The 21,290-nt window shown below is 35.2% G+C and overlaps 1 protein-coding gene and 1 long non-coding RNA gene across 6 annotated transcripts in view; one reads left to right on the top strand and one right to left on the bottom strand.

Annotated features, from left to right (window-relative positions):
• Positions 1–7,331, bottom strand: part of Ddx52 (DExD-box helicase 52) — a 25,545-nt gene extending 18,214 nt beyond the window's left edge. For both annotated transcript variants that reach the window (XM_003469589.5, XM_023564994.2), the window contains exons 1-3: positions 7,178–7,331; positions 5,924–6,107; positions 447–577 (exon numbers count right to left, since the gene is read on the bottom strand). In XM_003469589.5, coding sequence (XP_003469637.1) covers positions 447–577; positions 5,924–6,107; positions 7,178–7,264 — 402 coding nt within the window. In that variant the 5' untranslated portion in view covers positions 7,265–7,331. The remainder of the gene's footprint in view (positions 1–446; positions 578–5,923; positions 6,108–7,177) is intronic.
• On the top strand, positions 7,308–15,483 carry LOC106027675 (uncharacterized). Of its 4 annotated transcripts, XR_010047788.1 has the most exons (5): positions 7,317–7,405; positions 10,917–11,027; positions 12,391–12,520; positions 14,243–14,327; positions 15,341–15,483. It is a non-coding gene; the product is annotated as an uncharacterized LOC106027675 (long non-coding RNA). The 4 variants fall into 4 exon arrangements; XR_010047789.1 differs by lacking the exon at positions 10,917–11,027 and having other exon boundaries at positions 7,308–7,362; XR_001201251.3 differs by lacking the exon at positions 10,917–11,027 and having other exon boundaries at positions 7,316–7,405.
• Positions 15,484–21,290: the final 5,807 nt, after the last annotated feature.

Here is a 21,290-nt window from a genome sequence, read left to right on the forward strand (position 1 = left end):
ATATTTGATTCTCATTTCTAAGCTATAAGATAGGTTTCTTAAAAATTCTACCCTTCTAATCCCTAATAGGAAATCTTTCCAAACCAGTGACAAAGAATAGGAGCTAAATTTTATGTTTACCAAAGAGACATTAAGAAATTTTAAAAACTTTTTTCTAAACATATTATTACTTTAAATTTGAACAGGGTAAGAATTACTACACACACACACACACACACACACACACACACACACACACACAGAGTTCTTTCTATCTATATATCTTCAGTTATACCTAGCCACAGTACAAATACCCACTTTAAATTTTTACTGAAGTAAAACCTAAACAGATGTAATTCTATCTTAACAAAACTATATTCACTTTACCAACAGAACTATTCAAGTCCCATGAAAAAGTCAGTAGGTCAGAAAAATATATACTTTTGGAGTTAAGACAGTTTTCTAACCTTTTCCTTTCGGAGATGTTCCAACTTCTCTGAAGTTAGTTTATTTTCTCCTTTAACTTTTTTATCTTCAATCTGTGCTTCCACAGATGACGTCCACTGTATAGTAGTACCTTCTTCTTGAGAAGTAATTTCTAAAATACATTTTTACAGATCAAAAGATTTTCAGCATGACAGTTTGAGTATACCAAATAGGCCACACTTTCATACGAAACAAGAAAAAGTACTATCTTATGCAATGAGGTGAGAGAAAGTAATGAGATGTAGAAAATCTAGAAACAGGCCTATTGTGCTGGCTCACTCAGAGTTCTGAAGCTCACTCTCTTCCCTTTGACAGTTTCAGTTATATTATGTAACTGTACATCTGAAAACTATGGAGGGTTAATTAAAAAACTACATAAACAATAATATTGCCAGCTTCTTTATATTCAAAAAGTCAGCTAGAAAATAAATAGAATGAAAAAGATTTCACTTACAATAGCAGTGAACAAAATACAGTGCTCAAGGCTACTAAATAAGGTAAGGAGAGCAATTCCCCAATGTCCATAAATTGTACTCATTCAATTAAAAGTAGACAGGATTGTTCTGATGACTGGACCAGATAACTTTAATATTTTTATGGAAGAAGAAATATGTAAGAATAACCTAAAATAGTCCAAGAGTAATGAGAAACAGTTTTTTTTGGAGGTACTGGGGATCGAACTCACGACCTTATGCTTGCCAGGCAGGTGCTTATTGCCACTGAGCTAAAGAGTTCTACTGGAATTTAAAAAAACAGAGAAAACAGTTCTATTGGAATTAAAAAAAAAATTTTTTTTCAAATTCAATGAGCTATAACACATACAATAAATTGCATATATTTTAAAGTATATACTGGGGCCTGAGACCATAGCTCAATGGCAAAGCACTTGTCTAACATGTACCAGGCACTAGGTTCAATATTCAGTACAACAAAAACCAAGTATATAATCTGATGCTTTTTGATATATATATATTATACATGTATTATATATACATTCTACATATCATACATATATAATATATACATTAAGCTACCATCACATTAAAAGTTGCTTTCTCTACCCCCTAAATTTCCTTGTGGCTTCTTGAAATTCATCACTCCATTCCTAGATAACCTCCAATCTAATTCTGTTATTACAGATCACTTTGCCCCTTCTGGAATTTTATGTAAGTGGAATCATATATATGTACTAATTTATAGTCTGGCTTCTTTCAATCAGGACAGTCATTTTGAGACTTAACATTTACTATTAGGGAGTATAGTACTCTGCTATATGGACATATAGTTTGTTTATCCTTAGCCTACAGAAGGATATTTGGATCATTTCCAATTGGAGCTACACTACAAATACAGTTGCTATAAACATGAGTGTAAGTTTTCCTTAAAACAAGCTTTCTTTTCTCTTGGGTAAGTATGTAGGAGATAACTGAAATATCATGGATACATGTTTAACTTAAAAACCCCACAATTTGGGGGCTGGGGATGTAGCTCAGCGGCATAAGCGCCTGCCTTGCGAGCAGGCAGTTGTGAGTTCAATCCCTGGTACCAATAAAAAGGAAAAAGACAAAAAAAAAAAAAAAAAAAAAAAAAAAAAAAAAACCCACAATTTTCCAAAGTGGTTACATCATTTTACCATCAAGTGTGAAACTGTTTTTATACATTCTTGTCAACACTTGGTATAGTCAGTCTTGTTATTGTTAGCCATTCTAATGAGTATGTGGTAGTATTATAGTCTAAATCGGCCTGATGATTAATGATGAGTATCTTTCATGTGCTTATTACCATGCATACACTTTCTCTAGTCTTCAAGTCTTCTAGTCTCCCATCTTCTCTAGTGAGTGGATACAAGTGTTTGACACAGTTACAAGTATTTTTCCCTGACTGTGGCTATCTTTATTTTCTTATTGCCCACCCCTATTTCCCTAGTTCCAGTTCTGGAAATAGAATCCAGAGCCTTTACTAGCCTCATCTCCAGCCCTTTTCATTATTTTATTTTGAGACAGGCTCTTGCTAAATTGATAAGTTGTCCAGGTTGGGCTTGAAATTGCAATCTTCTTGTGTAGGTCTTCCAGAGTGCTAGGATTATAGGTGTGTGTCAACATACTTGGCTTTTAACAAGGTTTTTTTTTGTTTTGTTTTTGGGTCAGGGATTAAATCCAAGCCTCACATCTCCTTGGCAGGCTCTTTATCACTAAGCTACATACTCTTTTTTTTTTTTTTTTTTTTTGTCTTTTTCGTTTTTATCGGTACCAGGGATCGAACTCATGACTGCCTGCTTGCAAGGCAGGTGCTTATGCCACTAAGCTAAATCCCCAGCCCCGCTACATACTCTCTTACCGCTGCTGTGAGGAGCAACAAATTTTAATTCTAAGGAAGTCCAAGATACTAATTTTTTCCTTTATAATTTGTAGCTTTTGTTTGTTTCTTGTGGTCTAAAAAAATGTCTGCATATAAGGTTACAACAGATTTTTTTTCTGTTCTCTTCTTGATATTTTATAATTTTAGATTTTATACTTTAGTCTGAGTCACTTCAAGTTAATTTTGGGGGTAATCGAAAAATAACACTTTGTGTACACTTTTCCCCTCCCATACAAATCCTGAACAATTTGTTCAAAAAACCTTTCTTTCCCTATTGAAATGCTTGAACACCTTTACTGAATACTAACTGTTCATATGTAGGTACTACTGTATGGACTCTTATTTGCTCTTTATAGTTACCTCTCTGGAAACAAACTACCTTGGTTAGTGTAACTTTATAGTAAGTCTTGTTTTGTTTTGCTTGAGGCAGAGTCTCCTATGTAATTCAAGCTTGCCTTCAACTCACTACGTAGCTCAGGCTGGTCTTAAAATTCCCAGCAATCCTCCTGCCTTAGCCTCATGAGTGCTGGGATTATAGACATGCACCATCACATTCAGCTAAATCTTGTTCTCTTTCAATTTCTATGGGAAAAAAACTCAAAACACAAGCCTGCTGGAATATAAACTGAGATTACTCTGAGGAAAAAATAAGTTTCCCAATCACTAAACATGATACGCACTACCACTCTACTCGATATTTTTTTCTCATATTACAAAGTCACAGTAAATAAAATGAGCTGGAATTGGTATATGAATACACAAGCATACAATCAATGAGTCAGAACAGAGTCCAGAGATAGACCTGAATGTATACAGAAAATAAGTTTACTATAGAAGTTGCAATTAAATTCAATAGATAAAAGAGATTATCAAGATCCAGCATTAGGATAATCACTTGGGGAAAAAATAAGCTTAGTTTTCTGTTCACTCCTTTATCAGATAAAATTCTACGGAATCAAAGATTTCAGTATAACAAAATGAAGCTTCAAATAAACATAGAAGAAAAAAATGCCAGAAGTTCTTTGCTCCGCCAAAGGGGAGGAAGCTGTACAGAAAAAAGCAGATTCAACTTATAAAATGGCAAAAAACCCCAAAACAAAACAAAACAAACAAAAAACACAGCAAATTGCAAATATATTTTAAAAATTTGGATGAATATGCTAGACATAGAGCCGACTACCTTAATGCATAAGGTATACCAAGAAATTGATGAATTAAGTACAAAAAAGCTACAAAATATACAAAGCGAAAATTTATAGAAAGAATAGTTTTTATACATTGCTGCTGAGTATAACAAAGAAAAATTTTAAAAAGGTATGTTCTCTTTGTAAGACAGTTGATACTACTAGATCCAAATCATCACTAAATCATATCTTGAACTTTCCAATTCAAAACAGATTTATGACTATATATGTCACAGCCTATGGTCTGTACCCATTTGTTGCTAAACAGCTGTAGTACTTACCTGCCTAACATTTAAATTGTTTTCCTAAATTTGTGTCATATTTTTCTCATCATGGGGAAAAGTGTTATCAACCACCCTGCAGTCAGATCAGGAGAATGACTTTTTCATTATAACAGTAAAATAAAGTAAGTATCCATCAGAACTGTCAAATCGATTATGGACCATCTCTGTATTGTATGACATACTGCACTGTACTGCAATGAACAGAATAGTGTACTTCCTATTAATAACAATGTTTCTGGTAGATAATTCTATAATATCTAAATTTAAATCTATTTGTTCACTCTGCAATTCCACTTACAAGGATTTATTGGATATATATACTCACATGTAGGAACATAAATAGAAACATTTATTGTAATACAACAGCAGAAGTGTAAGAACAAACTAAATGTTCATCGTAGACAGGGATGGCAGGATATCAGGGATTGACCCAGGGCCACTACATGCTACATATGTACTCTATTTCTAAACTATATCCCTAGCCTTTTAATTCAGTTATGGAATGTACAATAGGATACTATGTTATGAAAAAACAAACAGGAGTGTATCTCACCTACTGATTCCAACCTCCAAAATACATCACTGTAGAGTCACTGTATGAATATTGTTTCATGATTTCTATTGTACCATAGATTTCAATTTTCTGTCTTTGTGAAGTAGAATTTTTATTTTAATATTCAAAACATTGCCAGGTATGGTAGTGCACACCTAGAAACTCAGCACTTGGGAGGCTGAAACATGAGGATCACTGAGAGTTTGACCAGCCTGGGTTACACAGTGACTTCAAGGCAAGCTTGGACCACATAGTGAGACCTTGCCTCAAAAAAATTTTTTAAAAATCTGGTTTGTTTAAGAAAGAAAAAGGTGTGGGAAGAAAGCTTCGCAATAGGAAATATATACAAAGGACTCATGTTAATAGAATATGTAATTATATGAAAATACAGCATTTTGTGTGTGTGTGTGTTTTATTTTTGGTACCAGAAACTGAACTCATGACCTCACATTTGCTAGGTATGTTCTGTGCCCCTGAGCTATGCCCCCAGTAATATAGCATATTGTTTTTAAGGGATGCACTAATATATGTGAATAAACTGTCTCTAGAAAAACACAATAGAAACTGATTAACACTGGTTGCCTCTGGAGAAATAGGGGACTGGAAATAAAGTGGGAAGGAAATGTATTTGTTATCAATGTACAATTTAACTATTTACTTTATAAATAAAAAGACAGATGGCTAGGAAACAATAGATACAACAAAAAAATAAAGATACTATTTGTCTAATAAAACATTATGAGATGCTCACACACCTGCTCAAGGAAATACAAATAAAAAGTAGTTTCATTCACTAAACTTGCAAAAAATTTAAGACTAGTAATATCCAGGACTGATAAAGGTATGGAAAATCATCTTGTGGTATTTGTTGAAAAAATGTGTGCATAGCCTTTCATCAAGTATTCTCTGCTTTTGGAATGCTAGTCTACAGCATTAATAGCACCTCTACAAACGGAGATGTGTATATATATTCACATTCACCAACTGACGAATGGCTATATACTGTATGACTTACAAGCTCAGATTGTTTTATAACAGAAACGTTAAACAGAAAAAATACACAGAAATTCAACACTAACCTGAAATTCTCTTTTTCCTCTTTTTCTTGTTTGACTCCCTCTTGCTTTCTTTTTTGTCTTCATTCTGCAGCTCCTGGTGTGTCAGTGTTGCAGTACACTCACCTGGGACAGACTTCTTGTTTCCAAAGAAGTCAAGACTCTGCAGTACCTCTGAAGAATCAGAGTCATGTTTTCTTTTTCCTACCTAAAATCCAAAAAATTAAAAACAAAATTTATTGACAAAATAGCAATGTTTCCCTCTGAGCAGAACTATTAGTGAGGAAATGGGTCTTAATGACTCCCCCCTCCCCTTTTTTTTACCTTTACACCAAATATCTGTCAAGTTGTTAATCACATTTGGATAAATGGAATCTAAAATGACACCTTTCCTGATCTCACAACAGTAACAATAATTATACTAACAATGAAAGCTTATATGTGCCTACTATATGTCAAGCACGTTTCTAAGCATGTTCATATAGATATCAAACTCCTCATCCTCACAGCAAACCTACAAGGTAAATAGCAGTACTACCGATGAGAAAAATCGAGGTACTAGGAAGTAATACCAAGACTTCAAAATTATCAGCTGGCAAACTGAGCATTACGACTCTAACGATGTGGTTCCAGACTTTAAACTCTTTTTTAAGAATTACACTGTAATGCAGTCAGAAGAAACATATACGTAGCACAACCCCCCCCCAACAACAACCACTTCTATTCTCTTATAACAACGTTGACATTCAACATTTCCCACAACTGAGCCTCAACTGACATCTTTTGATTCTCACTACTTTCCTATATATAAGATCGCCCACGTGTAAAGCGGCTCTTCTCACTGATTACTTAAACGCCGGACTGGTGCAATACAAAGAACCACGTGCAGTGTAACTATATGTATACCAAATCAAACCTGGGTAGACGATAAAGAAAAATAACCTGTTTTCTCCACTTTTGTTTTCGAAATTCCTTTATACAAGTTTCGGAGAAATTTCCTTTTGAAAGAACCAAATTGTTTTGGTTAAACGAAGAGGTAGGAAAAGAGATTTTCCGTGCTAAATTCAACTCAACCTATCAAGGGTTCTGAAAAGAGTCCCGTATAAGTCCTGCGCCTGGTTAAGTCTGAGTAGCAAGCTGACCCCTAAAGACGGGGAAATCCTCAAAGGTGGTCAAAGGCAGGCCATGGGGTCTCCAAGAACGCTGGCTGCGCTCAGCTGCCAGCTTACTTTCGGGATCCTGCTCCTTCTTCGGGCCTCATTTCCCTGCGCAAAGTACCTGAAATCGAGCTGCGTCGGCCGAGAACCGTTTTACATCAAATTTGGCCCCAGCGCCGAGCCGGCGAAACAAATCGTGAACATCCATTTTTACCCAGAAGCCCTGGCGGCCTCGGAGCGCCTGCGCAGACGACTTCCTTCCCCGACCGCTTCAACGCAGAGCATGAACGGAACAGGCTCGCGGAGGTGGGACCTGGCTGTCACTTGAGGCGAGGCGTTCTATTGGCTTGTAATCAATTATTATTAAATTCCTTCAAAAAATATCGATAATCTTCTTATGTCAGGCGCTGTTCTAGGCTTTTAGGGATAGTTTAGTGAGCTATCCAAGATTCCTTTCCTAAGGAAGCTTACATTATAGTGGGGACCGACTATGATGCAGAAAGGTGTGCTGTATAGAGAAGGAAGTGGGATGCTTTTAGTTACGTTAGTCAAGTGCAGTCTGCATTGGCGGTATTGGAGCTTTCAAGGATTTGGAGACAGCATTACAGAAAGAGGGAACGTGACTGAAGAATGGAAAGCATTTGGAACACTGGGAATAGAAGGAAGCTGAGATGACGGTGGGGGCACGGTGCTGTGAGGGCGAGTGGTAAGGGTAAGGCTGGAGGAACAAGCAGGCTCAAAACGTAACAAGGTCACGAATTTGAACTGTGATCTAAACACGCTAGGAAACTGTTCAAAAATTTTTTATGGCGGGAGCAACATGATTTAGTTTAGCACATTTTTTAATTTTCTTCATTGCATTTGTGCTACAAGAGTATTTTGCTTCCGAATTGCTTGAGTATGGCGATCTACTTTGCTTCACTCACCTAACTCTAGTTTCTCCACACCCGTGGTCTGCTGACCTGCCTGATTTGAGCTGCACTGAATGAAGAGGAATTGTCTTGGGCCGCATATAAAATATATAATGTAGTTAATGTATGTGACACATCTTTATTTTAAAATTTTTTTATTGTAACAGAGGCCTATCCAAAACCCAGGGCACCAGTTAGACACACCTGCTGTTCGTGCTCAAAACAAAGTTTGATAAATGAATGAATATTTCAGAAAAAGTTACGCTGGCCCTGTGGAGAATGGACACAGAAAGCCTGGATAGAAACATGGAGACGAGTATCAGAGTAGAAATGATGATAGTTTAGTTTAGACTGGTATCTGTATGAATGAATAGATTTGCAATATAATTTGAGGGCAAAGCTTAATATACCTGGTAGGTTCCATGCACAGGTGAAGGAAAAGGGGTAATCACAAGTAACTTACGTTATTGTCTGGTTTGAATGGAGAGTAGAATTGTTATGTTATTTACACATTAAGATACTTGACTTTAAGTGGCAATGTCCAAGTAGGTGGTTGGTTCTATGAGTCTGAAGCTCATAAAAAAAGGTCAAGGCTGGAGAAATAAATACATATAAATGGTACAGTGCTAATATTGTTCGGACAAGATATCATGCCTATATCTTGTACTCTGAGTAACTACTACAAAGACAACAATACGCAATATATTAATTATTGTAACTCTAACCTGTTTTGAAACTTTTATTGTTGTTTTTACTTTTTCTCTTTAAAAAACAAATGGTACAGTGGAATAACATTGTATAAACTTTCAAACTCATAATATTGTGTTTTATATATATATATATGTATATCTCAAAGAGAGTGATTACAAGTACATAATTCCTTTACATCTAAAGAGAGCAAGTGTGGAGTAAGCATGAGATAGGGGATGTGAATTGACTGTTCTCTCAGATTCAGTCCCTATTCCCTCTTTTTTCTTATCTCTCTGTCTTTCTCTGTATGTCTCCAATGAATTAAGATAAACTGGTATAGACGAAATAAATTCACATGTATTGAAATTTTTTTGAAATATTAAAGTATGTATTTGGGGAAGTATTTGAATTTCTCCCTACTTTCTATTTGTCTGTCTTCTCTCCTTCTCCCACCTCTCCCCTTCCCCATATACATAATTTCTCATATAAGAGAAACAAGGTGCTATTTGAGCTTGTGTGTCTTACTTTTTCATTTAACATTATGTTCAAGTTTAGGATAATTAATTTAAAAAGAGACAATTAGCATGATTCAGCTGTTTGATAGGAGTGGGAAGGGAACTCAGGGTGGTCATGTAAATATATGGCAGATTATGCTTGCCCTTCCCCTCCAATAAAAGTCCCTTTGAGTTGATGGTTCTACAGAGGTGAGGTGTCCTAGGACCTGTGAAGGAAAAGGAAACCCCTACTGAAAGGTTTTTCTGTAAGGAAGAGTCCTATGCATTATATTAATGACCCAACTTGCTTTCTTCTTTTCAGAGGAAAGGATTATATTGCATATTGGAAATGTGCCATATCCCTTACCTTAATAAATATGGTCTTGGAATTAGAGCTGGGTTTGAATCTCCCCTGTCCTCTTTGTTAGCTGTGGCTTGGTCAAATTTAACCTTTTTGGGACTAATATCTTCATTTGTAAAATAAATACCTGCTTTGGAACTGGTGTGAGAATTAAGTGAGGCTCATAGACTGTGGTGTATAATGGAAGGAACATGAGTTTAGGATGTTAAAAAGATTTATGCTGAATTCAGCATATGTCATTAAATAATTTGAGGATTTCAGCTGGGTTATTTTACTTAGCTGTGCATTAGTTTTCTTGTTAGTAAAAGTGAGGATCATAAGATTGCATCTATTTTGAAAGCTTGTAGAAATGCTATTGTTCACCATACAAGGCTCAAAATGATTGAGATAGATAAGGAATCTGTCTATCAATGAATTGATCTGTCAGTAGATAGTAAACCCTTGGTTTACAAACATAGTTTGTTCCAGAAACATGCTTATAATCCAGAGCACTTGTACGTCAAAGCAGATTTCTCCATAAGAAATACGGGAAACTCAGGTGATTTGTTCCACAATCCAAAAATATTCATATAAAAATGATTACAATGGTGTATTGTAGTAAAAAGAAGAAAATAAAAAGTATAAAGAAGAACTTAAAAAACAACTTAATCTGCACCTATCTTTGAAAGCCTTCATGGGCAGTCTATGGAAGACAAGCCAGAGGAGGGTTATTGTAGAAGAATACTTTCACATACTACTCAAATTGCAAAACATGTTTATCAAGTTAAAAATTTATTAGAATTGTTTGCTTGTCTTGCAGAACACTCATTAAATAGGTTACTCACAATCCAAGATATATATATATATATATATATATATGTGTGTGTGTGTGTGTGTGTGTGTATGTGTGTATTTATATAGTTAAAAAGCTTATATGTTAAAGTTAGATTTTTGATATGACTTTTTTTTGCATGTTTTGGGTACATATATATTGTCTTTTGCTTGTTTTGAGATAGGATCTTGCTATGTAGTTTAGGCTAGCCTTGAGCTCACTATGTAGCTCAGGCATTGAGAACAAAATTGCAAATATATTAGTAACAATAAATAAGAGTCCTTTCCTTCTTTCAGTCCTTAGAGTGATAGCCCTTGACCCTAAGGAAATTTTAGCACCCCCTGATAAACTTTAAAAAAAAAATCTGTACTACCTCCAGAAATTCTGGCTTAATTGTTCCAACATGGCTACCTGGCCAAATTTTAGAAAGTTTCTCAAATGATTCTGAATTCAGTTAAGAATCAGTAGTAGAATTGTATTTCTAAAGCCCAAATGTGATCAATGAGATCTGTTTTTAAAAAAATTTTGTGATTCCCCCTCTTCTACTGAACATGGTCTGCGTTCCTGTGACTTACATGCCAAACCTTGAGAAGTGGTTCTCAAACTTTTTGTGTGTGTTTTGATGCTAAAGAAATATGACCCTTCTATAAAGAACTTCAGCTTAGGTTCAACTCCCAGCCCTGTTGCCAACTATGTGACACTGGGTAAGTTACTTGTATTCACTCAACTTCTGTTTTCTCATTTCAGATTTGCTTCTTTTTACTCTGAACCTGTGTGCACATTTTTCTTTTCTTTTCTTTTTTTTTGACTATCCTCTCTCCTTTTCCTTTGCTAGCAAAACTGATTTCATCTGTCCTTTCCTTGGTGAAGCTTATACTAAATGTTTTTCCTTGTCCACATTTTTTTGAGTCTTTATTCTACCTTTTAAACACCTCAGTTTTGTCTCTTATGGCACTGCAGTTATATTTCCACATTTGTCCACAGACCTTGATCTTTTCAGTGGCTTGAGCTGCGTTTCATTTATCTTCCTATTACAGTTGCTTAGCGTAGAGCTGATTTCATACTAATTTGTCATAAACCATGCAGAATTAATGAAGTAAAATAAAGACATCTAGAACTTCCTACCTTATAAATTTAGAACAGGGACTATGTATCTTTTGCTTTGGTACTTTGTAATAAATTTTGGCTAAATGAATGAATGAAGACCAGTAGAAATTATACCATTTTCTGACTTGACAGTGTCTAGTTGACTCATTAAGGGACTATTTCCTCTCGGGGAAAAAAACAAGACAGAACTATTTAAAAACATTGTCAATAAAGGTGGTGAAGAAATTGAATCATGGGTCTGTATAACTGGAATTTCTCCAAAAACTAGTATGGTCTGACTGGTAGACACACATGGCTTCTCAAGTGTAGCGAGTGGGAACACAGAGTCTCTGACACTGCAGTGGAAGCTGGTTGGGATAGCCTGTTGTTATGAACAGAGTGATCACCCTAGGCTCTAAAAGTGTGTTTTGGAAAATATTTTCCTCCCCTCTCCCTGCTTATCATTCAACAGATTTTTTGGTGGTGGTGGTGGTGTTTTTACAGTGTATCCATCACAGACCAGGGCCTAAGGAAGCTGAGATGAATTAGACGGAGTCCACAAGTAGCTTAGGGGTAGGGAAGTTTTCAACAGAACAAGAAAATTCTCCAGGCACAGAAGGATAAGTTCTAGGTATTGAGGAAGTAATCACTGTGAGGTAGAAGGATAGGGTGGACTTTATTGAAAATTAGGAAAGGTTTTCTGGAGAAGATAAAGTTGGCATAGCCTTAAAATATGATGTTATAGACAAGGATGCTAAAGGTATTTAAGCAGAGAGAACAGCAGCAACATACATAAGGAGGCATAGGCTCAGCCTGTTGTGTTTGAGGATCTACTAGTGGTTTAACAAGGCTGGAAGTGAGAATGCAACAAAGTTTGGAGTTGGCCAGGTGGCAGGCACTTGCTTGTGAAAGACAGAGAACCATTTAAGGATGCAATAAACACTCAATGTAATGTTACAAACATTTTATAATTTTTCAAAGATTACAGCACCATGAAGGGAGGCATGTCAAAGTCAGGAAGACTAGAACATTGTAATAGTACCCTACTGACAAAAGAAGGATGGAGCACTGGGAGAAGTATAAAGGAGGAGATCTAAAGCACATTGAGGAGGTAATGTGACTGGATTTGGGAGGATGAGAAGAGGGAAAAATCAAGAATTATTCCCAGGTCTCAAAGTTAGGTGACTGGGGAAGATACATATGGAAGTAGAGAATATTGTATGAGGGCAATGTAATAAATTTAATACTGAATAAATCAAGATAGAGATTTGTGGTATACCTGAATGCAGTTTCTAATGGTCATTTGAAAACTGATATTATTATTTCTTCCAGAAAGGTGAAAAGACACTTCTGAACCATTCCTCTGGAGCCTTTATTAAATCTAAACTGAGGAGAGGATGATTGGCTGTAGATAAACCCAGCAGCTGTTCACACAGTGAGACAAAAGCCTCATTTCTTAAAGGCTGTTTTAAAAATCAGATTCTCAAGATACACTAATAGTCTAGTGCTTTAAAAATTTAATTCAAGTGCTTAAAAAATACAAATTCTTATTCTTTTCATACTTATGTTAAGAGTCAATAGGCTGTGCTTTGCAGGCTTTAATGTTAGTAAAATACAAGGTAAACAATGACTACTCAAATACTCTTGTAGCAGGATAGAATTCCTGGAAATATTGTGAGCACCAAAGCTGACCTCACGGTGGCACTCCAGTCTTAACAGAATAAAGGCCTCTGGAGTCATTTGACTAATCCTCTAAGTGGACAGTCTGCACGAAAGTAGAGCTGACATGAATGTGGGTCCATCTATCCCACAGTTTAATTTCCTGGAGAGAAAGTGTGGGGTGGGCTTTTCTGTTTTTAAATCAACTCTGACCTAAGGCTGGATCAACAATATACATATATAATATGGTAGAATGTCTGTACCCAAGAAATAAATTTCATCAGGATTCAAAACTACAACACTATCTTCATTGTTATTAACTGATATCCAGCATTTATACCTCCTGTGTGCTGCACAGAGTTTTGGGTACTTTTCAGACTATATGAACTCAGTGAGATGTGAAACAAGTCTTGGAAGCTGGTATTTTTTTTTCTGAGAAAGTAACTAAGGCTCAAGAATACTGTCTAGGTAGTAAGTAGCTGTGCTGGATAGCAAACCTGATTTGTGTGATTTCAGAGCTTCAGCTTTTGGACTAACACTGTGTTGCTTCATGTTATTGATGCTGAGATGAAAGCAGTAATGACTGAAAATTGATTTTCTTTAGGCATAGACCCTTTGACATGAGATGAATTAAATAATGCCATATTTAAGGAAATCTAGTGATGGCTCCTATTGTGAATTTGAGGCCTCTTCCTGAAACTTTGTCACATTTCTGAAACAAGATATTTAGTGTCCCAAAGTATGTCCCATAAGGTATTTATTAATTACAAAGAGAAAATAATAAATTCACAATGGATAAAGCTGTAGTACCATATGAAAAAATGATCAAAGTATAAATAATAAAGCAAATATGATAAGATATTAATGTTTGTGCCAGAGAGATATTCTTTTGCTTTTAGAGTGGAAAAGACAAATGAACAAGGGATTAGACCAGCAATGGAACAGAAGATTGATTCCTGTCTTTGATTTCCATCTGTGAAAGCTTAAATACCATAGAGATTTCCAAATGAAACATGGATCTTTCTAAAATGTAGAGCAGTATTGGTGAATACTATGATCTATATGAGGGAAGCCTACCAGAAAACAGACACAAATAACAAAACTCCCAAATAATGTTATTGTACTCGCTTCGGCAACACATATATTAAAACATTCTGTTCTTTTCCTTTTCCAGATCTGTAACTCTCTTTTCTCTCAGTGAAGAAATTGAATCCCATTCTCCATATAATTTACTTACTTTTCCAACCCCAGAATATACAGTAAGTAGATTCAAAATTACTACCAAACAAAACCTGCTGAAGGAAAACAAAAGTTTCATGTGCATTTACAGATCATCTTAAAATTCTTTTCAGAATTATATATGAAACATGCATAGATAGGTATATAGATTATAAAGTAACACAAATATGTCTACTTTTCAGAGTGATTATATTATTCATTTGAAACTGTTAGGTTCATTTGCTTACATTCCCCTTTTAGGATTTTCCCATTTGTGTTCTTGGAGTTTGAGGGAGTGGTGTTTTGTGTGTTATAGTACAGGAACATTAAGTGGGTCCCAAGAAATACAACAGTATGAAAAGAAATATTCATAAGCTTAGTACAGTAGTATGTTCCTACAGTCCCAGTAACTCAGGAGGCTGAGACAGGAAGATCATTTGAGTCCAGGAGTTGGAATCTAGCGTGGGCCACATAGTGAGGCTCTGAAAAAGGAAAAGAAAGGGAAGAAAAGGGGAAGGCAAGGGAGGGGAGAGGAAAAAAGGAGAAGGGAGGTGAAACCAAAAGCGAGGCTAGGAATTCAAGAGAAATATTCTCTATCTCTTCCATTCAGTTTTTACCTCATTCTCACCTACCTCTTGTAGGTAATTCAACTTGTTAATTTTTATTTGTTTTTCTTATTTTTCTTCTTGGTCAAAGAAGAATACACATGTATATTTTCTTACTTTCTTTTCTTCCTACCCAAAAGTAGCATATTACAGATTCTTCAGTAAACAATATTCAGTATACTAAAAGCCATTTACTGTTGGTTTGCAGACACCTTCATTCTATTTTAGATGCATGGTATTCTCTTATGTACTTGTGTCAAAATTTATTCACTCTCCTTCACATGTGCATTTAGGTTGTCTCCATTATTTTGCAAATACAAATATAATACTGCAATAAATAACCTTGTGCATGTTTGTTTCCATATTACTGGTATTCTTAAAATTACCAAAAGAAAACACATTTCAAGTTTTTGTAGACACCTGATAAAGTTTTCGTTTTTGTTTGGCAGGGGACTTTTGTTCTTGCAGTACTGAAGATTCAACTCCGGGCCTTAAATATTCTAGACAAGTGTTCTACCACTAAGCTACATCTCTAGCCCAACATTTTAGCAAAGAAATATTTGAATAAAGTAATTTTGCAATTGTATCATTACATATTTGTTCAAATAGGTGTTTTTGGTTTAGATTGAGTCACCAGGCCTTATACGTCTTTCACACAATACATCTTAACAAATGTGTACTGGTTTCTAAATTCTGTTTGCTAGCGAATGGAACCAGAACTCCTTGGTAAATTAAATAATTCCAGTGCTAGGGTTACAAAGGTACAATATACACCTTAAACACATTAAGCAGTTAAGTTATAAAGTACTCAGAAATATGGGACATGTCAAAACAACCAAGAGTCATCCTGCAGAGATTCTTACTGGCCAAATCTGGGGCAAGTAAGCATAAAAATAAATAATGGTAGTACTGTATCATAACCCATCGAATAAAATACATACATACATAAACGAAATAAAAACAAATAAATGTGGGAGAATGGCAAGGGAGTGCTTTTGGTAGAATGTCAACTAATAAATGTAGAAAGTAATGGAATTAGAGAATCACTTCAGCAACCATCATTGTAACAATTGAATCATTAATGGATGGAAAAATTGGTGAGTGACATTTATATGGGAAATTGGAGATTTATATAGTCACAAAACATATGCCCACAAAATATTTATTAATTACAAGAGAAAAATTATAAATTTAGAGTGATACCTGTCAGACACTATGTTAACAAAATGAACAAAATATAAATACTAAGGCAAAGGTGATAAACTAATATTTAGAAAATCTGGGTGAGGAGTACAAAGGAATTTTGCACCATTTTTTAGACTTCTTCCGTAAATCTGAAGTACCAAAATAAGAAGTTAGGAAGAAAATAAAGCATTTCTGAGAGGACTGCTATAGTACAGCAAGACCAAGGGTGCAGCAATACATAGGAAGTTAGCTCTGTCCACCTCCTTAGCAGAGCAGCTGTGGAAAGCCACACTGGGGATACAGATTGGGAAGCAGGCAAAAACTTTATTAGATGTTTCCTTGAAAACAATCAAAAACACACTTTGTTTATGAAATGATGTAAACCTGTTCAAAAAGAGTTTTGGACAGCTATTTTAAAAAATTCTGTAAGGATCGGAGACTAATTCTATGTTTCTAGTTGTTAAAGCGATTGCATGAAGCTTTCAGTCTCAGAAAAGCTAAACATCTAAGAAATAAATAAAGAAATGGAGTATAATTTCTATTCTCTTTCTAGATAGTAAATTTAAATAGAAATTTATGGGGCTGGGAATTTAGCTCAGTGGCATAAATGCCTGCCTGGCAAGTACAACGTTGTGAGTTTGATCCTTGGTACCAAAAAAAATCTATATATCTATATCTATCTATATCTAAACTTCTGATTATGATGGCAGTTACAGAGTTTTATTGTGATTCACAGAGACACACACAATATCTTTTGTTTTCTCACGTGGAATCAGCTAAGTATTATCGAAAAGAACTCACAATGGTAACCACTTTTGATCACCTGGTATTCTGTTTTTGTATCACATGCTATGTCCACCCTTCTGTTCTAACTGACTCTGTTTTGCTTAGTCACGTTTGGTTTTATTCTCTTCAAAAAAAGTAATAAGAACTGTGGGAGTAATAAAACCCAAAAAGTGTAATTGTTATTGTAAAAAAGAGAGGAAAGGAAGGTGGACTAAGGGATGTTTGAGTGTGTAGGATGGAAAACCGTATTACTGAGCTTTTGTTGGATCATTGAATGGAATTGTCTCCAATATCACTGTATGAATGTCTACTTTATATGCTTTAATTTTATAATTTGGACAGCTGTTTCTAGGAAGACAATATGTAACTTATTAACTAGTGATTTCTTACTGTATATTTTTTTCTTGAAATTCTGTATTACTTGTACCCTTTTATTGCTTTGTTTTTTTATGTCCTTTCTTTTTTCTCTTTAAATAAAAAAAAAAAAAGAAAAGAACTGTCTGAGGCAAGATGGTGGTAATGCTATTATTAGAATTAGGTGCCTGATACTATTTCAGATACTTTTGGTATGTTAATGCATGCATACAAATAACCCTTGTTTATAGTAGTAGTAGTTGACTCACTTTACAGTTGAGAAAAACCAACATCTCCAAACTTTCTTGATTAACTTTACTTGTAATGTCTCAGTAACTGTTTCACAGCAACTCAGGCTAAAAGAAATAAAATTCCTTTTAAAAAAAGCTTCATATCCAAATATCCTATATATTTATGATTTCACAACTTAGCATCCATTTGAAAACATTCATGTAATTTGAAAGAAAAATATTTTAATTATGTTTTTAGATAATCACAGTCATTTGCTAATGAGATGTATGGATGAGCTGGTCTCTACGGCCTCTCGAAGATTAAACTCAGTTGGAGTCAGCTCGCTTCCTGTTCTGTGTTGATATTCACGCAGTATTTCTTATAGCAACTACACAAAACTCAGCTTTGCAAAGATGTGACATCAAAGGGATAGCAGTCTAATGTTGAAACCACAATATCCTCATTCTAGTAGTTTACATGATTTCCAGCAGATGTTGAGTATCACCATACTGTCTTTGAACATTTAAAAAAATATCTTATTTTTCCCCATGGACTTGCTATTTGGTATCCTTGGCTACCTTGGGGCATGGTTTGGGAGCTGTGGTTCTACCAAAGAATTGTTATTCAGTTTCAAGGGCAAATTCTTGGGGAAAAAATCAAAATCAGGTTGTCATGTTGATATTAATAGTGTGAATGTTAACAAGTTCTGTAAAGATTTAGTATTTTTAAAGTCTTGCCTTCCATGTCTTTAAAAAAATGAATATCTTGCTTTTGGATAGACTTCTGTTTTTACAGACAACAAAGCATACACTAAACAGACACTTTTCACCTGGGGTTGTAGCTCAGTGGCATAGCACCTGCCTGGCAAGCACAAGGTCCTGACTTTGATTCCTGGTACAAAAAACCCCAAACAAACAAAAAACAGAAATATTTGGAATGAGTAATAAAATATTAATATAATATGTGCCAAGATAGTGCTTGCGTTAGGAAGCAAGGGCAGTAAATGTTTTGGCTGATAATATATGTAATAAAAATATTGTATACTACTACGTACATAGGATGAACTCAAATAACTGCATGTTTAATTGAATCTCTCAAATTTATTACTTGAAATTTTGAATGATCTAAACTAATACACACAGGGTTGATTATTTACAAAAGAATATTAGGTATAATCCTTTGTACATTTAAAATAGATGTAGTTCCTCAAAATTGAGATGTAAGTCCAATTTTTTGAGCTCATTGTTTTATAAAATATTCCTTTATTATTCTATATTACATTTTGAGTTTTCTGTTTTTTTAGGAGGGTAAGAAGCACACATCTTGTAATTGTATACAAAGAGAAAATGAGACACAGAGAGAGTAGTGAATTTATTTAGCATAATACAGTAGGAAATTAGAAGGCATCACCTACTTATCTGGGTTGTTAACACTTAAGTAATTAGTATTGAACAGCCTTAGCTCTTTTGACAATAAGGAAATGATATACCATAATCAATAAATAAAATCAAAAGTTCCCATTTCTACATGTTCTTTTGTTAGAATTTATCGTATATGATTTTTGCCCAAGATTTTAAGTCTCCATCCTACTGTTCTGCAAGGTAATGCAACATATATGGTATCCCATGAGTGATATGATTGAAGTAGGCTTAACAACAGATTGGACGAAACATTTCTATTTGATTAGTTTAATATCAGCTAGCACTAATGCCATGAAAAATCAAGAGCATTTCATTTAGGGGCTGGTGTGTAGCTGAATAGTATAGCACTTGCCTTGCATGAACCCTAGTTCAATATTCAGTATGGCAAGACTAGCACCAAAAAAAAAAAAAGTTTCCATTTTCTTTTCCAACACTGTTTTCATAGCAGATTGATCCAACAGAGCTGGCATTCCCAGTGCATTGGATGAAACAACTCAGGCATCTTTATAAAGTTATTCTGCATCCTATGCTGAAACAACATGGTCAGATCTTCCCTAGGCCTTCCATTATTTTAATTATGAAACAATTGCAGAGCACTGCCTTCCATCTAGTTAGCTGAATGTTTTTCTTTTCATTCTTCAGGCTAACTGGTACCTGGGTCCTTGTAAAAGGCAGAGAAATCTGAGAAAATCCTACTGGAGAGATGATCTCATTGAGATCTAAATACCTGAGGTGCCCTAAACAATTGTCTTCAGAGCAGTGAGTCATAGTTCCCTACCCAAAGTTGCATTTAAATATGATGATGAATTGGCTCCAAAAACAGGATGAGGAGGAATGTGAAAAGATTTGTATAACAAAGAACCATAAATCATCTCTGGTACAGTGGGCCCCCTATCACTCAGCTGTAGGCTTGTCAGAGCAGCTGCAGGGAAAAACATGAGAGGGAAAAGGGTCTCTGAGCTTGGGGCTGCAGTATACCCAAACCAGGAAGGCTTCACCAAAATTCTTCCTGAGGCATCATTCACTTTCTCATTTTGAAAATATCTGTTGGAAGCTTACTATGTGCAAAGTGTTACTGAGGTGGAAAGGGAAAGGGAGAGCGAGTGTCAAGATGAAGATTCGGTATCAGTTTTACTGTTTATTAGGTTTATTTAGGACAAGGACCTGGCTCGCTACAATAGCACCATCATTGGCACCTAATAAGAGTATACCTAACCTTAGGAAACTGATGCATTTCTGAGCCCCTCTGTCATTAAAGTAAATTTCCATCAAGTAAATCGCTACATGCTCCATAATGCTGTCCCTGTCACTCTCAAATGGAATTAACTTTCTCTGTTCCTGTTGTCCTCTCTTTGTGTGTACACTCTCTCTTCCTCAGTAGATCTTTTTGAGGCAATTATTGTGGAGTAGAAATTTGAAAGAGCATGGGCTCTAGCATCAAACAGGCTCAATTTCAAATCCCAATTTCATTACTTATTATGTGATCTGGGTTAGTTTCTTAATTGCTATGTCTCAGTGTCCTCCATAAAATGGGGATCACAGCTCCTATTTATGGGGACTTTGTGAGTTTTCAAAGAAATAAAATATGTCAGCATTGAGAAAAATGCCTGGAATATAGTAAGTGTTCAGTTGTTAGTCATTGCTGTTAAATGTTTATAGGTGATTATTTTACAGGGGAAGAAGCCAAAACTCATAAAGGTTAAATTCCTTCTGTACTTTATAAGTTGAAGCAAGTATGATACTGGACTTAAAAACTCTGGAGCCATGAATGCATTGGCCACATTCCTTCTCCACTCTTTATTACTTTTACAACTCTGGTCCAATAATCTAGTTTCTCTTAGCATCCATTCCTTTATTAAAAAAAAGGCTAATGAAAAGTGATCATCATATCTACCATACTGCTTCTTATGATGATGAAATGAGATGACATGTATGAAGTTCTTAGCACATAAAATACACTCAGAAAATGGGAGCTGCTAGTATTATTAAAAGTCATTGAGGGGACAAGTGGCAGGCTTTGTATTTAAACCCTGCCATCAGAACCTTGTATTTGGTTCTGATATCCAAATACTTGCCCTTTCCTGATAAGAGGGCACCATGGACTCATTTTCTCTCCAAGTTGGAACTTTAATGAGCTAACAGTTACTATTGACACTTCAAATGCTTTTTGGCAAACACAGTAAAATGTATGAGTTGATGTACTTATTTCAGTGATTGATCTATATTTATTCAGAAATGTATAATCACACACCCTGAATCTTGAAGCAGTGTTTCCCCTCTCAATTAATTCAATATATGTTTTTAAACTTCTTTCCAACCTCATAGAAGAATAACCAACATCTTGAAGGAAGCCTATTGTTGCTCTCACCCACACGAACTTTTCCAAAACCCTTGCTTTTCCCAGGGAAAGCATTACAGGACA

This window comes from Cavia porcellus, unplaced genomic scaffold (genome assembly GCF_034190915.1).
Source record: "Cavia porcellus strain 051 isolate PalLab524CR breed Dunkin Hartley unplaced genomic scaffold, mCavPor4.1 scaffold_6, whole genome shotgun sequence".
In the NCBI taxonomy this organism is placed as follows: Eukaryota; Metazoa; Chordata; class Mammalia; order Rodentia; family Caviidae; genus Cavia; species Cavia porcellus.